This window comes from Ziziphus jujuba, chromosome 4 (genome assembly GCF_031755915.1).
Source record: "Ziziphus jujuba cultivar Dongzao chromosome 4, ASM3175591v1".
NCBI lineage: Eukaryota > Viridiplantae > Streptophyta > Magnoliopsida > Rosales > Rhamnaceae > Ziziphus > Ziziphus jujuba.
In genome coordinates, this window is record NC_083382.1 from 27,557,940 (window position 1) to 27,576,406 (window position 18,467).

At 32.0% G+C, this 18,467-nt stretch overlaps 1 protein-coding gene and 2 long non-coding RNA genes across 3 annotated transcripts; 2 read left to right on the forward strand and 1 right to left on the reverse strand.

The window, feature by feature from the left end:
- Positions 1-3,906: 3,906 nt before the first annotated feature.
- Positions 3,907-4,614, reverse strand: LOC107403554 (uncharacterized). Its single transcript, XR_001580358.4, has 2 exons — positions 4,413-4,614; positions 3,907-3,998 (listed from the first exon to the last, which is right to left on the reverse strand). It is a non-coding gene; the product is annotated as an uncharacterized LOC107403554 (long non-coding RNA).
- Positions 4,615-7,522: 2,908 nt separating this feature from the next.
- On the forward strand, positions 7,523-8,474 carry LOC107434723 (uncharacterized). The gene is made up of 2 exons (XR_001582911.4): positions 7,523-7,811; positions 7,981-8,474. It is a non-coding gene; the product is annotated as an uncharacterized LOC107434723 (long non-coding RNA).
- Positions 8,475-9,093: 619 nt separating this feature from the next.
- LOC107408152 (uncharacterized) lies at positions 9,094-14,460 on the forward strand. The gene is made up of 11 exons (XM_016015518.4): positions 9,094-9,890; positions 10,346-10,671; positions 11,013-11,090; positions 11,216-11,318; positions 11,923-12,011; positions 12,225-12,336; positions 12,644-12,697; positions 12,773-12,821; positions 12,925-13,025; positions 13,716-13,831; positions 13,941-14,460. The coding sequence occupies exons 1-11, from the start codon at positions 9,480-9,482 to the stop codon at positions 14,269-14,271; spliced, it is 1,770 nt and encodes a 589-aa protein (XP_015871004.1). The 5' UTR covers positions 9,094-9,479; the 3' UTR covers positions 14,272-14,460.
- Positions 14,461-18,467: the final 4,007 nt, after the last annotated feature.

Sequence of the window (18,467 nt, forward strand, 5' to 3'; positions counted from 1 at the left end):
ACGTTTAAAAAATAATATTAAAATAATACAGTATCTGAAAAAAACTCTACAGGTCCATAACTTTCAAACCATATGTCCAAATCAGACGTGCCGCTAGTCTACGGACTCGTATCGATGAGTACTTCACAACCATGCATGAGTCAAAGCTCAACTTTGCATGAATAAAAAGTCAACTCCGGGATCCCTTGGACAGTTTGGACCTCAACTTGTTTTGCTCATATCTTTCAAACCGTAGCTCTGTTTTCGACGTGCTACTAGTCTACTAACTCGTGCCAATGTGTACTTTGTAACGGTACCTTAGTCAACCTAGAATTCCATCCGAGTCAAAAAGTCAACTTTTGACCCCTTCGATTAACAGTCAACGGTCAAAGTCAACGGTCAACCTCGGTCAACGTTGAAACTTCCATTGTACTTTGGGACGGGGTGTTACAGTTCTTGTGCTTCACATTCACTTCTTTTTTCCTGAGCCCGGGAACATCAGCCTTGAACACATGGAGTTTTCCTTCCAATCGATTCGGGTGCCGATGAACACAAAGTTTTCTCTGGAGAACTCAACAAAATTTGCAGAAATTCACGTGGAAGAAGAAGGAAATTGGGAAATTTATATTAGTGGATGAAGATAAAGAAAAGCAACTGGAATGATAAAATTCAATAAAAAATTGAATCCTGCAATTTGGAGCAACAAAATTGGGAATCCTTACAAAATGTGGTATCAATAATTGTCCAGCGATTTAGAGCTGGTTCTTCAGCTCGGGCTGAGGTTGAAGACATTCGTGTTTCCTTAATTTCTCATGCCTCTCAATAGGCTCGTACATCGATGTGAGAGAATAGAGAGCCAACCTAAGCTTTAAACTAATATATGGATGAGTCCAATCCCATTTATTAAGTTTCTAATAGGATTCAATTTTGGTCGGTTTTTTATACCTGTTGAAAATTGATTGGTTGGTTAGTTGTAGGATTGGAACTTATTTTTCAGTTTCTAAAACCGATTGATTGTTTATATTCAGCTGTCGATCGGTTTTTGGTTTTGGCCTGTAGGTGATCGCGAACTTATTATTTTCATCTTCTTCCTATTCTGCCATATACACTTCAAGCAACTTTAATTTTGATCTTTTTTATGAAAGACCAAAGAGTTTTAAAAGTCTATGTAAGGAGAAGGAAGAGAAAGTAAATGGAGGAAGAATCTACTTAGTGTACTTAATGAGATTAATTTTATATATTATTTCACAATTTCCATACATAACATGTGACCGTGGGATTTCCACATTAGTGTTTTGTATTGTTTACTTTTTTCAAAATTATCATCTATGAGATCTCACATCGGTTGGAAAGGGGAACGAAGCACACCTTATAATGGGGTGTGGATATCTTTTCCAAATCGGTGTGCCAACGAGGTCGCTGGACCCCAAGGAGGTAGATTGTGAGATCCCACATCGGTTGGAAAAGGGAACGAAACACTCTTTATAAGGGATGTGGGAAATCCACATTTTCCTTCAGACGCCTTTTAAAACTGTGCGAACAGGTTACATCATCACTATAAAAAGGTAATTAATATGATATTGGACTTAAAACCAATAGTATCCTTTACATGTTTCCTATTAATATCCAACTTCAATTTTTTTTATAATTAATTATTTACATACTTTTACTATCTTTATGTTTCTTCTCCTTCTCTCTACGTTTGCTTTGCCTTGTTGAAGGGAAATGGAAATTAATAAATTTTATGAGTTCTTATCCTTCTCAATTTCCGTCATATTGTTCTCGGATCTAAGGTGTACCTCATTTTGTGGTAGAGATTTTAAAGTTTTATTAAGTAGCCAATAGATATTGGGCCATGGATTGGCACAAGGTGAAAGCCAAAATATTCAGTTAAATTGGGATTAAAATTTCCAATGGAGTTGGGAGTGATTTGAAGAGCTTCATTGCTGATAGGCTTTATGACAACAAAGATGAAATGCTAAAATGGCCAAACTTGTTATGGAATAGTGAAAGAATGTAGAAGCAGAAGAAGGATCAATAGTTTTGGAAATACTCGATCGGTTTTGGTTACCATCAATTTTTTAACAGTGTTAGCCATTATCGACCAAAACCCCTTGGTCAATACCAATTAATCGATCGATCGGACGATAGTCACCGCCAATCGTTAGTTGATGGTTCAATCGATCACTGATGGTTTCATGTTTATAACTTATATTTTGGATTTTCGCATTATACTTTAATCAACAAAATAAATTTGATGATTCACCTAATTAACATTGTCTATGGTTGCTACCTGCGTTGACAATAAAACAATTCCCACTAAAGAATCAATCCACCATTTTAGTCAAGCCTCATATGAACACAATTCCCACTAAAGAATCAACTAAAAAAAGTAGAAAATCATTTTAATATTTTTTTTTTCTTACCACAGCTTGATTGGGTGCTTAAACAAACCTATTAAGGATTTTTTTAAATGATTGTTTATTTTTCTGACTTGGCCAAAAAAAAAAATCTATTAATAGATAGAATTATTTTAAATGCTCTTATAATTCAACCCCAATTTTGGATTGTAAGAAAGAAAAATTACAATAATAACATGAAACAGTTTCAACTAGTCATTTTTTTCTAATATAATACAGTTACTTCGAAATTCCCTTATTATTGTTATTTTTCTTTCTCACAATCCAAAATTGGGGTTGAATTATAAGAGCATTTAAAATAATTCTATCTATTAATAGATTTTTTTTTTTTTTTTTTTTGGGCCAAGTCAGAAAAATAAACAGTCATTTAAAAAAAATCCTTAATAGGTTTGTTTAAGCACCCAGTCAAGCTGTGGCAAGAAAAAAATATATATATTAAAATGATTTTCTACTTTTGAAAATCCTTAATTTTTTTTCAGGTGATAAAAATTAACTGTTTTTTAATATAAGTCTAATCTTAAAAAAAAAAAAAATTATGAAAGTGTTTTGAAATTGCATGGTTGCTCTAATAATGAAGTGAATAAAGCATATATAGATTTTATTTCTTATTAATTTCATATTATTCTGAATATCTGAGTCTTATCTTCTTGTTTTGGATTTTTCCAATTATACATTTCATAAGTCCTGCTATCCTAAATGGACCTATTTGAGGACCCACCCACAAACCCCCCCCTTACATATGGTTTCGTTGACTTGTATAAATTAGGCGATTGACGTGGGGGTCAATATCTCATCCATAACATAAGGCAAAAAGAAGACGAGGACATGACCATTCTTTCATTTTCACGATTTAATCAAAACCAAATGATAACTAGAAAATCAGGTTTTTGAGTTTTAAGAATAGAAAGCAGCTTTTTAACAATGCATAGCTCCTTCAACTTTTGACCGTTTCTCAATGTGACAAGTAAATTGAGAAGTAGGGAAAAAAAATTGACGAGAATAAGTGATATATAACATATTATAATCCCATGAAAGAATAAAATAATAATCTCTCATAAAATAAATAAATAAAAGAGGCGTGTGGAATTTTATTGCATATAATTTAATTACTGCAAATACAATTCTTAATGTATTAATCGCAAATAAAGCATTCTTATAAGGACCTCGCTCTCTCTCTCATACACCTTATGCATATATAACCCTTCAATTTTATGCATGAAACTAATCTAAAAGATTTTTTTTTTTTCTTTTTATATTAAAGATGGGGAATTGAAACTCGAATCATTGTCCGAAGAACATATTACTGACTTTATTTTTGATAAAAAAACATATACTTGCTGCTGAAACTAGTCACAAAGAAATAACTAAAAGAAACAAATACATATATGGCAGCTAGCTAGCTAGAGGCAGGGGCAGTTTTCGGTAAATAGTCAGTCAGGCTCTACGTACTTCCTGGTGGTTTGTGGCAGCCGCGCTCGTACGGATTGCACCCTTTCTTTGGTGGTGGTGGTGGTGGTGATGCATTGACATTGATGTGGCAATTGCGCTTGTATATCGGACAAAATGGTGTTGCTGATGATCCATTCACAGCTCCTTTTGCTGCAACAATTAGCAGACATATATATGTATATATTCATATATTTGTGTTGGAGTTGAGAATTATATTATATATGTAATTCGAGTCAAAAATTAAACAATAACAATATTAACCACTGATTTTTTTTTTCCTCGTGAAATTTATATCAAACCCCAAAAGAAACACCAATCAAAATTGATAGACAGATTATATATATAGTGATCGTCTATATTGAAATTGATTCATATGGGACTTTTAAATGGGGAAATTGGTGTATTGTAAGCGGTAGATATGGGGTTAGGTGCATATAAATCATAAGCGCTGTTAGTCTGTTACAAATGCATATAACATATATACATGGAATATAATATATATGTATGTATATAAGCAAAATGGTTATATAAGCAAAATGGAATTTACTAATTTAGTTCTCTCACCTATAAGTTGTCGAGAATAAACGGAAGGAAAAGAAAGAATGGAAGCTAAGAGAATGCAGAGAATGGGAAAAGCCTTCATTTTGGAAAAATTGGTGCTCAACTTATCCTCTTTTCTCTTTTATTTATAGTATGTATAGAGGCAAGTAGGTTGGCGGAATCTTGTTGTTGGAATTTATTTATATAAGCAAGTGTGTAATATTAAAGTTAGAATTTATTTATATAAAAGTGACATGCAGATTTTTTTAAGTCTAGATTATAATATATTTTAAACTGAAAGGAGGAAAATTTCACCTAGGTCTAATTGAATCAAAAGATTTGGAAGTGTATTCAGTGCTTTTTCAATTGGACTGAACCTACGAATAGAATAATGACACGTAGATTGATTAAGAATAATTTTCATCAAAAAAAAATCGACAAAGAATAATCAAAGTGTATTCGTTCGTTTGGCCTGTCATAAAACCATTGAGAATACATTACAAGTCTATTGTTCAAATCTTAACATGAGTTAAAATTATGAAAGTGTTTTAAAATTGCATGATGATCTAATAATGAAGGGATAATGCATATTTAGAATTTATTTCTTAATAATTTCATATTATTCTAAATATTTGATTCCGATCTTCTTTCTTTGGATTTTTCCAATTATACATTTCATAGGTCCTACTCTCCAAAATGGACCTGTTTGAGGAAAACCCCACCTTAAATCGTATAAATAATTAGGCCATTGACTTGGGGTCATGCTAAAAAGAAGACGAGGACATGACCATTCTTTCATTTTCGACATTTAATTAAAACAAAATGATAGCTAGAAATCACCCTTTTGTGTTTGACAATAGAAAGCAGCTTTTTAACCATGCATAGCTTCTTCAACTTTTGACTGTTTCTTAATGTGAATTGAGTAGGGGGAAAAAAATTTTGACTAGGGTAGGTGACATATAACATATTATAATTCCATGTAAGAATAAAATAAAAGAGGAATGTGGAATATTATTGCATACAAATTAATTACTGCAAGTACAATTCTTATATATTAATTGCAAATAAAGCATTCTTACAAGGATCTTCACTTTATGCATGGAAACAAATCTAGAAGACTTTTCTTCTTTTCATATTGAAGAAGATTAATTCAAATTCAAATTATTATCCGAATAATTACTGATATTATTGTTAATAAGAAAACAAATGCTTGCTGCGCTGAAACTAGTCATAAAGTTTCATGACTAGATTATTGTTTCACTCTAGCTGGGTGTGGGCAGTTGCACTTGAGCATCCGGGAGGATTCTGGGGCGGCCATCGCATGGTCCTGAAAATTGGTTACCACGGCCATAAAATACCAGCTTATATTCTGGTCCTGCTGATGCAGCTTGTAAAAATGATATTAATCTTTCTTAACATAAGTTGTTAGTACCATGGGCATTTTTACATTATTTGTTTTCTATATCTAATTTGCTTCTCTAAGTACCGTTAAACTACTTGGTCTTGAAATAAAATTAAAAGGATATATAATGTGCCTAATCTACATATACAGTACAGCTTTAGAGAGCGGTTGGCGCTGACAGTAGTAACGCGCCTAAAATCCAATCCCGCTTATAACACCCCTTTAATGAAACGAGCGCTTTTTTTATTTTATTTTATTTATTTATTTATTTTTACTTGTTTTCATCCTTTTGCCCAAATTCCCTGGATTCCCCTCCACCTTTTTGTTTGTTTGTCTGTCTGTCTCTTTTTTTTTTTTTTTTTTTTTCCAATTAAGATACAAAATTTTGAAGTTAGAATTTCTCTTTTGAAAATGTTGAAGTTAGAATTTACGAGTTGAAAGAGGAAAAAAAAAAAAAAAAACTTTAACATAGAATCAACATAATTTGTAAAACTAATAGACAATCATTTTTCATCACTAGTTAAAAAAAAAAAAAAAAGGGGAATTTTTATTTTTTATTTTTTATTCTTGCTTGCTAACTAGGGCATGTCGATTTGATGTTTAGAAATTCTGCTAGTCTATTCCAGACCTTAACTTCACATCACCACAAAAGCCATTTATACATGGGCCCAAAAAGGAAAAAAAAAAAAAAAAAAAAAAAAAAAAAAAAAAAAAAAAAAACCAGAAACTCCAAAGGACCTTAGAAATTGAACGATAGCAAAAATTATCTTATTTGCGCTCCCGAAAGAGCCATAGACAAACACTGTCAACTAATCAAAGTGAGCAAGTTTAACAAGAGATTTCAATTGTCAAGTTCCATATCAATTGGAAAAGAGAATAAAGCATGATTTATAAGCGTGTGGATATTTTTTCCTTGCAGAAGCCTTTTAAAATCTTGAAGGTTGGATTGTAAGAGGATTCTCCATATACAAAGAAGACAATATCTGCATGCGGTTGGTCTGGATAGTCTGGACTGTGCTATATATATATCTATATATATATACAATTCTTTTATGGTTAGAATCATTCACATAAAGATCAGGAAAAAACTTACTTTTTTAAAAAAAAAAAATTCTAAATAGCATCAGTTTTTCTCTCACACGTACAAGAAAAACCAACTCTTTTTACATTTTTTTTTTTTTAAATATCGATTTTTCTCTTGATTCGTATGCAAACTATTTTAATCATAAAATTATCCTATATATATATAAGTGAAAAGACTTGCTTCCATGAGGACCATAGTTGAAACGAAGTTCTAAGAAGACAATAATAATCAAAATAAAAAAAGGAGACTCTAATAATAATAATAAAGAAAAACAAAAATGAAAAAGGCTAACTAAGAATTGGATTTGACTGAGTAAGAAGATCGTTAAACTACAAAATCTAACCTCATGTGGTTTGGAATCCACTAAACTTAGGTAAAGGAGAAGACCCCAGGGAACAGCATGAAATAGACAAGTAAACGTGTAAAAACAAAGCAGAAGAAAAAAAGACGCATATAAATATCTATAGGTCATATAAACCATCATAATGATAATAAAAAATTAAAATCTGTCTTTTCCGATAACCACTTTTTTGTCTTTTATTATTGTTATTTCACTTTCTCTCATAGCCCAAAATTGGGGGTTTTCCGTTATAACAAAAGTATCAAGTCAATGCTTTATCAAAAAAAAAAAAGTATCAGGTCAATGGATAAGTCTTCTGCCCATTCTCTACACCTCTCATCTCTGATATCATGATTTTTCAAACCCTCGTGTACAAACATTAGTATTTTTGGAGGAGCTCAATAAGATTGTGTGTATAAATAGGAGTACATAGAGGGTCCAAAGCCCACACACACATCCATAAACTAATTAAAATAAAAAATAAAAAAAAATCTCATAAATAATATTCATTCAACATGAAGGCCTTTATGATGCTATGTCTTATCCTGCTTTCCCTGCTCTTTTCTGCCTTCTCAGTCACCGCCAGGGAACTGAATGGTAATTCAACTATTAGTTTTTTTCCATATTTGCTTGCTTCTATATATATGTGTTTATTATACACATGGATATAGATATTATATAGATTCATGAAAATTAATGCATCTCATTAGCTATAGCTGTATCAGCTGTAATATATATTGATATAAATTTTTGAGTTTTGTTGTAGATGTAACGTTCGTACCTCGACCTCGACCGGTCTTTGATCGTAGACCTCCTCCTCCTCCAGGAAAGGAAGAATGCAAAAGGGGACATTACAATCGAGAATGCCATTTCCGGTCTCGAACTCCGCCTCGAAAGCCAGCGTCAGCAGAGCCCCCAAATTAAGCTCGTCAGAATTACGCCTCCGATTCACTACTCTTTCAATAGTGAAATTCTTCTCTTGTGTGGATCGCTGATTAATTTAGTTATTATAAGTCATATTTATGTGGCAACTTTCGCTTTTGCCACTTTAAAGTACTTTTCTCATTTAATAAAAGTCAGAGATTTTGTGATTAGAGAAAAACCATGTAATGTATAATATGAAAGAAAATATTTAATTGTAGCAACCACTGTTGTGTTGTGTCCAAAATATGTTTTCTGCTTGTACTATTTACGGAATAAGAGAAACTGACCTACCTGATCAGTTTTCCCTTGTAATGAAGTTCTATAATTTTTTGAGCTTTTTGAATTTGTTGTTTACCAGCTCTCATTGCCATATATATATATATATATATATTTATGTTCATTTCATCTCTGCATATTCATGGAGAAATTTTGAGAATAATAATAATAATAAAAATAGTAAAACAACATAAGAACAAATTAATCAAACTGAAAAGATTGCCAAAAAAAATTACAAATAATGTTAAAGCATCTTTAATGATATTGTATTTTGTTATTACAATATCAAAGAATTACATAATTGTGCTTTTTATGCGCTTCAATAGCACATTGCGTAAAATATCAATTATATTTTTTATGTCAAATTTGATATAAAAATACTATAATAAGCTCTACTACAATAAAATTTGTAGATCCATACTATATTAAATGATAAAATCTTCAATTTTTAATGTTGTTAATTGTTAAAGTTAACGAAAATTGGACCCATCCCAAACTTGGCAGCCCATCCAACCTTTTTTTTTTTTTTTTTCCCCTTCCAACAACTTAATTAAAAGCCTCATTAATATAGGAGGAGTGAAATTGAAAATGATGTACATAGGGACGAATTGTTGAGAAAAAAATGTTGTATATAATCAGTATCAAAAACTTAAAAAAATAATAATAATAAATTTAAAAAAAAAAAAAAGAAAAGAAAAAAAACCGCTTTTCTTAGTCGGTAAAATTTTCTATTTTCCTGAAAGTCTCTCTCTCTCTCTCTTCTGCCCCTCGTATTTCTACTTTGGGACCTTGATTTTTGTTTATTAATTTTTCTATAAAACAAAGATTCAGCGTTTCTCGTTTGTTGATTGATTATCCTTTACACCACTTTAGTTTCTTTGTTATTTTATTTTATTTTTTCCTTCTTCTTCCATAAATTGTACTCCAATCGGGGCCTACGAACCCTAATTTTTTCCCCTTTCAATATTGCATTGTATTTTTCCCTATTTTGACCTGTATAGAAATGGTGAAAAACGTGTCGTCGACCAAATTCATCTGCTAAGCTGTAGAAAAGTGCACCACAAAATGGGCCACTCGAGCAGGAAGAAGAGGAAGCAGACAGAGGAAACCACTGATGACTCATCTTTGTCTGATCGGAGCTCCGACGAATCAGAACGGTCTTCGAAGAGTCGGCGCCGTCACCGGCGCAGAAGTGATCGGAGTTCTAAAAGAGAGAAAGAGAGGAAGGAAAGGGACGGGAAACGAACCAGGCATAGAAAGGATAAGGAGAGAAAGAGAAGGAAATTGACGAGGGAGGATAAGAAGAAGAAGAAGAAGAAGAAAAGGGCTTATGATTCTTATAGTTCTGATGAGTCTGATTCTAAGTCTTCAAGTGGTGTTAGTGATTCAGAAGCTGAGAGGAATCAGGTTCAACCCCAAGCTGTGGTGCAAGAATTGTTGGATAAATTTCCTAATGTTGGAAACGACTTGAAACAGGTTTCATTGCTATCACTGTTTCTGTTTCTGCAATTTTGGCGAAGAACATGCATTTAATCTTATCTTGGTTGGAAAGCTTATGCAGGTCTTAGTGGGAATTTGAGTCTAATTGCCTCTTGTTTTTTCTTTGAGAGTTATAGAGTTTAGCTTTGTTGATAATTATTTGTTGGAAATCACAATCTAGTGCTTGGTAATATTGTTGTAAATCAACATTTTGGTTACTTAATTCTACAATAAATTTTAAACTGTCAAAAATGACTTAAGAATATTTTTCCATCCCTAATATCTGAGCCATATTGATGAAATGCAATTTTTAATTTTTGGATCGAATAATCTTCAACTGTACAATTTGCTTATGAGCTGGATTTTTATAATCTTCATCTTTGTTAGATGGTCTTTATGTATGGCGGTGCGGTGACTTATGTTGGTACTTTTTAACATTGTGTGCAATGTAGCTCCTGCAAATGATCGATAGTGGGCAAGCTGTTGATATAAAAGGCATATCTGAAGGATCTCTGATTAAGCATTTAAAGAAGCTGTTCCTTTCATTAAGTCTTAAGGAAAATGGTGACAGAGTGTTTTTGCTTCCTTCAAATGTCCGTCCCACTATGGAGGTTGTTGGCCCGCTGCTTGAAAGTTCTGTGGAACATAAAGATGAACCACTCGATCCTTCTGTGCCACTAAGTGATACACATCCAGATTCGAATTCTGAAAGCAAACAAGTGATAGATAATGACAATGTAGCTCACCCAAAGGATGATTCTCCAGGTCCTAAAAAAAGGTGAATAAATGGCCATAATTTTCTTTCTCTCAGCTCCATAAAAACTTGCCCTCTTGGTTTCTTTCATTCAGTTATCTGTATAGTTATGGTCAATTTTTGAGTAGTAGGATTGTTTTTGGGTCTACTTCATTTTGTTACTTAAATTAAGTATGGTCACTAGTGTTATCTTTCAAAAGCAGGATTTATGATTCGGATGAGGCTTGAACAATATGTGTAATACTGAAACCAAAAGAAAGAAGCAAAATCTGATTAGGAAAGAAGAAGATTATGTGCTTTCATATATTATTTTCGTAAAATGAAAAAATACTCAACTTCTTGTTTTCTCACTTATAATGCGGTAGGATGATTGGTCCTGCAGTGCCGTCAGCTGAGTTACTTGCTGCTGCAGCTAAATTAACTGAAGCACAAGCTGAGCTCAGGTATTTGTCATGCAAAGTATATCTTCATTTGATGCTATATTGGACAAATACTTCTGCAATACCAAGTATCTGAAATATAATTCGGGATTCATTAGATGATTCTTTGTTGGGACAAATACATTCAGGGAAGCTGAGTTGGGGGAAGACACTGGAATATTTATTGGACCTCCACCACCTGCTATGGTTGCTGAAGTTGCATCAGCAAATGAAGCAGAGCGATTTGAAGAGGTGTCATAATACAATCAACTAGGCTTATTTATCCAAATTTATTACTGGTGGCTTGTCAAATATATATGTTTGTGTGATCATGCATATTTGTTTGTTTGTTTATGTGCTTTAAGTATTTGTATTTTGCTTTATGTTGGTTGCATGGACTAATTTAATTCATATATCATCTACCAGAATATGTATGCATATATACATCATCTTCAATTTTTTCTTCTGACATTGAATGAAGGATTTGTTTAATGTTCACTAGCTAAACTTTGCTATCATCTTCTCTTAATTTTCTTCTTCCTTGTTCATATTTCTTCTTTTTTTCCTCCTATTTCATTAAGTTGCAAAGAATATCATATCAGAGTTTTAAACTTTGTGTTTTTTTCCATATTGTACAGATGAATATGAGGTTGTTTTATTTTTTCTAATCATAAATGGATTTGAAACTTTGAAGTATAAGAAGGCTGTGAGAAATTATTTCATTTATTTATTTAATATCTTGGATAATCTTAGTGAATATATGTAAAGTTATCTTATCCCAAAAAAAAAAAAAAAAAAAAAAAAAAAATTCATATAAATTTGAAGGCTCATATAATACTTGCATTTGTTTATCCAGGTCACAAGGATCATGGATGTTGAGGGTGATAGTCCATATGATGTTCTAGGAGTGAACCATAAAATGTCTGCAGATAACATAAAGAAAAGGTGAGATTCCTGATTTATACTTTTTTAGAAAGAAAATTGGAGCATATCTCTTCCATATATGAACCAGCTATGATCTCGTTTTGTTGATTATGATAGGGGATAGAATTCACAGGTTGATCCTAGATTAGATTGCATTGTTTTGTGCTGTTAACATTGTTTTTCACATGAATTTTGTGGATGTTTATGATAACTTCTAAATTTATCATCCCTTAGGTATTGGAAAATGTCGCTGTTGGTGCACCCTGATAAATGCTCACATCCTCAAGCCCACCAAGCATTTATTAAAATAAATAAAGCTTTTAAAGAACTACAAGATCCAAATAAGGTGAGTTTTCCCCACAGACATGGCTTGTAATGGAAGTTAAGGAGTTATTTATTTATTTATTTTGTATGATTGTTTTTCTTTGTATACTTCGTTTCATTTTTGGGTAAATTTCCTCCTTCCTTGTACATTATTTAGTCGTTATATTAAAATGTGTGATTCTGATTTCTAGAGTAGTAGTTGATGTTTCTTTTAATAACTATTGTGTAGAAATAGAATTTTAACAAGTTTTTATAGTCTGATTGATTCTATTCCTTGCGGTTCAGTGTTTGATGTGCTGCTTGTTTCTTACCTTATTATATTTTTGCAGCGAAAAGAAATGGATGAGAAAATAAAACTTGAGGAGGAACGTGAGAAATTCAAGGTAGTATATTCTCACTTGGTGTTAGGACTGCTATATTTTCATAAAGTTGTTTTACTGAATGTTTTGCTGTTGTAGGTTGAGCTGCAAGCAATGCGTGAGGCTGCAAAATGGAGAAGGTCACAAGGTTAGCTGTATTTTTTAGCTTTGTGGTAAAAAGGGGTGTAAATATTGTATAGCTCCGTTAATTATGTCTTCATCTTACTGTAAGAAATCTGTTTTGTTGGCAGGAATATCCATGGAGGGTGATGATGAGCTCCTGGCAGAAGTGGAAGTGAAAGAGGCACCACAAAGGGATGAGTGGATGACAACGCTGCCCCCCGAGAGGAAGGTAAAGTCTATACTTTCTTTTTGTTTTCATTTTGTTGTTACGGCCATTTCTTTTTGTCACTGTGCACTTAGTTAAAAAAAATATCATGTCTTTTTACCTTTACAGATAGGAATCAGGATTTCACTGATCCTTATTCCCTCTCCCATTATTGTGGACTACTGAAGTGAGATCTGAACCCTAAGAATGGTTTAATAATAATGGTTAAGAGTTAATGAGATGACAACTGCTCAAATTTTAGAACTTTAATTGGTAAAATATACTTAGCTGTTTGTAACTACAATATTCCTAGTTTTGAAAAATCATCTTGATTTTTGGTTCTTTTTTTTTTTTGTTCTTTTTTTTTTTTTTTTCTTCTTCTTTCTGTTCCCCTGTTTTTTGTGTGATAAAAAGATGGGTGTCATTAAATTTTTCACGGATGAATAAAGGGGATTGAGGTTTTACATAGATATCTGTCATTTTATTTTATTTTTTTTCACCATTTTATTTGAAGGAATCCATCCTCATCGTCTCAAATTAAATTAAGGGAGCTCTGCTGTTCCTTCCTTGATGAGTCGGGCTTGATGGCTTACAATCTAGTGCACAATTCACACATTTTAAAACATTATACTTTGCTTGAAACATGTGGAAAGGTTCTACTTTTCATGGTTCTCTTCTTGATACTCGTACTAAACAATACACATCTTTCCTCAGCCTGGTGGTATGCCAGTGCATTCCACAAGCTTTAGCAGGAATACAAAGGAAGGACGCGGTGACACTAGTGTTTGGACAGATACCCCTATTGATAGAGCACAAAAGGCAAAGATCAAGTATGTATTCTTTTTGTATTCTGATTGCTTGACAATGTTCATTGTTCGATTGTTTCTCTTCTCCTTGTGGAGTAAATGATTTTATGACATTTATTGTTTCACATGGCAGTTATTTAGAAGCATATAATGAAGCAGCAGCACTGGCTTCAAATGAAGTGCAGAAGAGTGCAGATTCAGAGTTGGTGGACAAATATAACAAAGAGAAACGATCGAAATCGTTGGTACAAAAGCACCAAGAAAAAGCCGCGAGCAGGTCAAAGAAAAAGGGGTCACAGCAGAAAGAAAAGGAAGAGTGGGCAGGGAAACATCCATGGAAACCTTGGGATCGTGAGAAGGACCTGACTGCTGGGAGGCAGAGTGTAGAACTTGATTCAGAAAACATGGCTCAGGGTTTAACTTCCAGATTTTCATCTGGATCGTTTCAGAGGAACTTCCTTTAGAACTAATTCGAAAACCGAATTGTTACCTTTTATTTTTGCTTTTGAGTTAAGTTTTAGTGATTTATAGAACTATTGTATTTTTTGTATTATAAAATATCATCAAATTTTGTATTAAAAAAGTGAAATTGACCAATAAAATAATAAATTAGAAGTCACAGCATAGGACATATGCAACCTTTTCTTTGTTCTCATTTTCACTTTTTTTTAGGTTGTCGCTGATGCGCATTCTCTATTGGAAATGGCAGCTTTGAAAGCTCAAGCATTAGCTTCCATTTTTTTTTTTTTTTCCTGTATTATTCATGATGTTTAGAGAGTTTCTATGTGAAGGAAAATTGCATAGGAATTAAATACAAATTGAAAAAAATAATAGTAAACAAATAAATAAGTGGGCACTGCAGCATTGATGTTATGGCAAGTTTTTTCACACAAGTTGAAAATCATGCACGGTCTAAGTAAGACGATGATAATTAGGTGAACCAAAAATATTGCCATATCCATTCACGAATTTGAGGAATGGATATATTATAATGTATATATTCTAGGTTAATTTTTAAGTTAATACTAAGAGAAAACTATAGCAACGATAAGAAAAAATAAATAAATAAATAATATTGCTTGCATACTTTCACCTGATGCCTTCAAAAATTAATAATATTTCTGTATTAATAAAAATTAGATTTTCTCTGGGTTTGCTCTTTTTTGTATGGACGTTTTAGTAAAGAAACGGCTGTGAAAGGTAAAAGCCTACTTCCATAGATCGCTTTTGGCAACCAAGTGATCAAATTAACCCCTTATGTTACTTTTTATTTTGTTTTTTTGGCTGAAACCAAGTCAACGCAACTTGGAATTGCAGGAAATGCTCTCTGTCTCCAATTGATTTGTAACATATTAACATCGATTTGTAATTGTTTTGCCATTATACGAGTCAAAATTTCTTGTGTAGTTGTATTTCTCTTTCATTGTCAAAATTTTCTCTATGGATGTCAATGGAGGTAACGAGCATCAAATTCCTAAAACTCAAAACAAACAAAATAAAAACTGAGCTAAGTCAGCTTTCTCTTATCAGAAAAGTAGAATACTGTTTTTGGAATTGACTACTACAAGTAAATATTTCGGAAATTAACTTCATGGTCATGTATATAAATAGAGAAATATTAATATTCCAGGATTTGTTTATTGAAGGAATAGAGTGAATTTTGCATTGTAATTGGCTTTGGAGTTGGAGTTGGAGTTATTGGACGGGTGGATTTAGAAGCCCCGCTTCTAAAAACTGCAATTTTCTCTACTACCATTTCGACTAACTATGGTGCCTCTTTTGTTAAAGTGTTAGATTTTTTTATTTTTGACTTTTTTCAAGCAATATGCTTATTTTAAATTTTTGTTAATCTTAATTTGCAGTTATAATTTGTTAACGTCTCGATTAAGTATAAACTTAAATTGAAAAAAAAAAAAAACAAATTAAACACAATTTCAAATAATGCTGGCCGTTTTTTATTTTTATTTTTTTAAAATTATAATTATTTGAGATGTCAAACAAACTTTAAATGTTATTAAAACTAACAAATATTTAAAGTAAAAAAAATTACTAACAATTGATAAAGAGATAAAACAAAAAACCAACCAAATACCACTTAAACACATATGAAAACTGAAAGTGCATGCATGCATAGTGTTTTTTGTTTTTCTTTTTTTATTCCTTTACATTTAGAGATAATTAAAGTATTTAACAAATTCTAAGTTATCATTAGCACTGATAAATAATTAAACTAACCAAACCACACACAATTTAATAAAAAAATCAAAATCAAAATAACACATATATATATATATATATATATATATATATCAAACTGGTTAACAAACGGCAGATGGAGTAAGAAATGGATTTGACTGAGTAAGAAGATCCTTAATTATCCGACAAAAACTAATCCTCGTGAGTGGTTTGGAATCCACTATCGACAGTAGAGGAGAAGACCCCCCAGCAGCACGAAATAGACAAGTAAACATGCAAAAACAAAAGCAGAAAACCAAAAAAAAAAAAAAAAAAAAAAAAAAGAAGAAGCACAAATCATAATTATGATTAAAAATGAAAATCTCTCTCTTTCTTTTCCTTTTATTTATGTTATTTTTTCTTTTTCACAATGTCTAATTGGGGTTGAATTTTATATATATATATATATATATCTTTTCTATAGTTAAAAGTGTTAGATTTTCTATTTTTGATTTTTTCATCTGTTATACTAAATAGATTATAAATTAATGAGACCAAGGTTTTTGGCCAATAATCTCCTCTACTAGATCTAAGATCAGATTTTTAAATCCCTCATAGTACAACATTAATATATGTTGGAGGAGCACAATAAGATAGTTGTATACATAGATATACAGGAGTAGAGAGGGTCCAAAGGCCATACATAACCATAAAGCTCATGATCAAAAGCTCTTCATAATATATTCACTATTCAACATGAAGGCCTTTATTTTCTCCCTCCTCGATCACCACCAGAGAACTCTAGTTTCTTTTTGATGATTCCTAAATTTGATTTAAATAAATAATGGGCCAGCATGTGAGTAATTATATATAGAGAGAGACTTTCAGTTATACATTACAACAAATCCAAAAGATTTAGGAGTTCTTTTCCTTTATTTATTATTTTTTTGTTCCGTTTTATTGATACATGCAATATCATCTCATCTAAAAATATATATGAACATAAAAATAAAAAATAAATAAAATAAAATAAAATAATTTTAAATGAAACGGAATTCTATTATAAGCCCAATGGAATCAGAAAATAGAAAAGAAAGATCTACTTTCCTCTATTAATCTGAACCATACGTTTACATAAAATTAATAACTTGGCTATTGACTTGGGGGTCAACGTGTTATCCACATAAAAAGGCAAAAGGAAGACAAGGACATCACCATTCTAAAAAAAGCGTAAATTAAATGCATATGTTGCTGTTTCTTTTTCGTTCATTTTTCAATATTTAATAACAATAAGAAAAATGGCCCTTTTTGAGTTTTGAGTTTGAGTACTCTTTCTTTCTAAGATCATAAATATTAATGCCACACAGCCCTTTGGTTGGCATGTGCAATATTGCATACAATTTTCAAACTACGTAGAAGCAAAGTTTTTCATTAATTGAACAAAAAGTACAGTTTTTCATTAATAGCAAATTAATAAAGCATACTTATTATAAGGACATCTCTCTCCCTCTATCTCTCTCATACACGCAACACGTACACACAAATACACATACATAGTCCATGCAGCTTTCACACTTGTATTGTATACATATATGAAGGACGAGTCCAAATGACTTTAATTTATGCTTAACGACACGTTTATAATATGACTTTAAGGACAAAGAATTACTTGCTGAAACTCATCCAGTAGTTTCGTGACTATATTGATCGTCTCAAACACTCTAATTTCTATGACAATTGCGCCTGTATGGATCGCATTTCTCTGGTTTTCCAGTACAATTGCGCCTGTATGGATCGCATTTCTCTGGTGTGGGATTTCCAGTACAATTGCGCCTGTATGGATCGCATTTCTCTGGTTTGGGGCTGCCATGGTCGCGTGCTGCTGAATATCCGAAACTGCCACGACCACGATGTGGAGTTACTGATGTGCTTGGTGCCCTCGCATCAGATACTGGTGTTGGATCCACACAGATAACATAATATTATTAGGCTATTTTAGTTATTACTGCAAATTGTCCAGGATAATTCGTACGTGTATACCAAATAAATAAATAAATAACACTAGAGAATACGCGATTTCCTTAACAAATTTCCAACAAGATGATTTTATCACCTGGACTGTCCGGACACAGATTACAAGAAAATGAGACGGTTTTGAAAAGAGAGAGAAAACGACAGTTTTCTCCGCATGCATAATCCATATGGCAGCCGGATTCGATATATATATATTTTTTTATTTTTTTTTTTCTTTTTTTGATATGATATATATATATATATAAGCATATCAGTACATGCAGAATCATATGTATATATATATAATATTTATATTGTGCACTGTTGTAACAGTGTGCACACACCCACTGTATTTTGGGCGTAGCATTATAAAATCGTTATTATATATTTTAAAATAAATTTGGAGTTTGTACAGAAAGTAGGCATGTAAAAAAATTTATACCTTTATCCTTTAAATGTTATACGTTGTCAT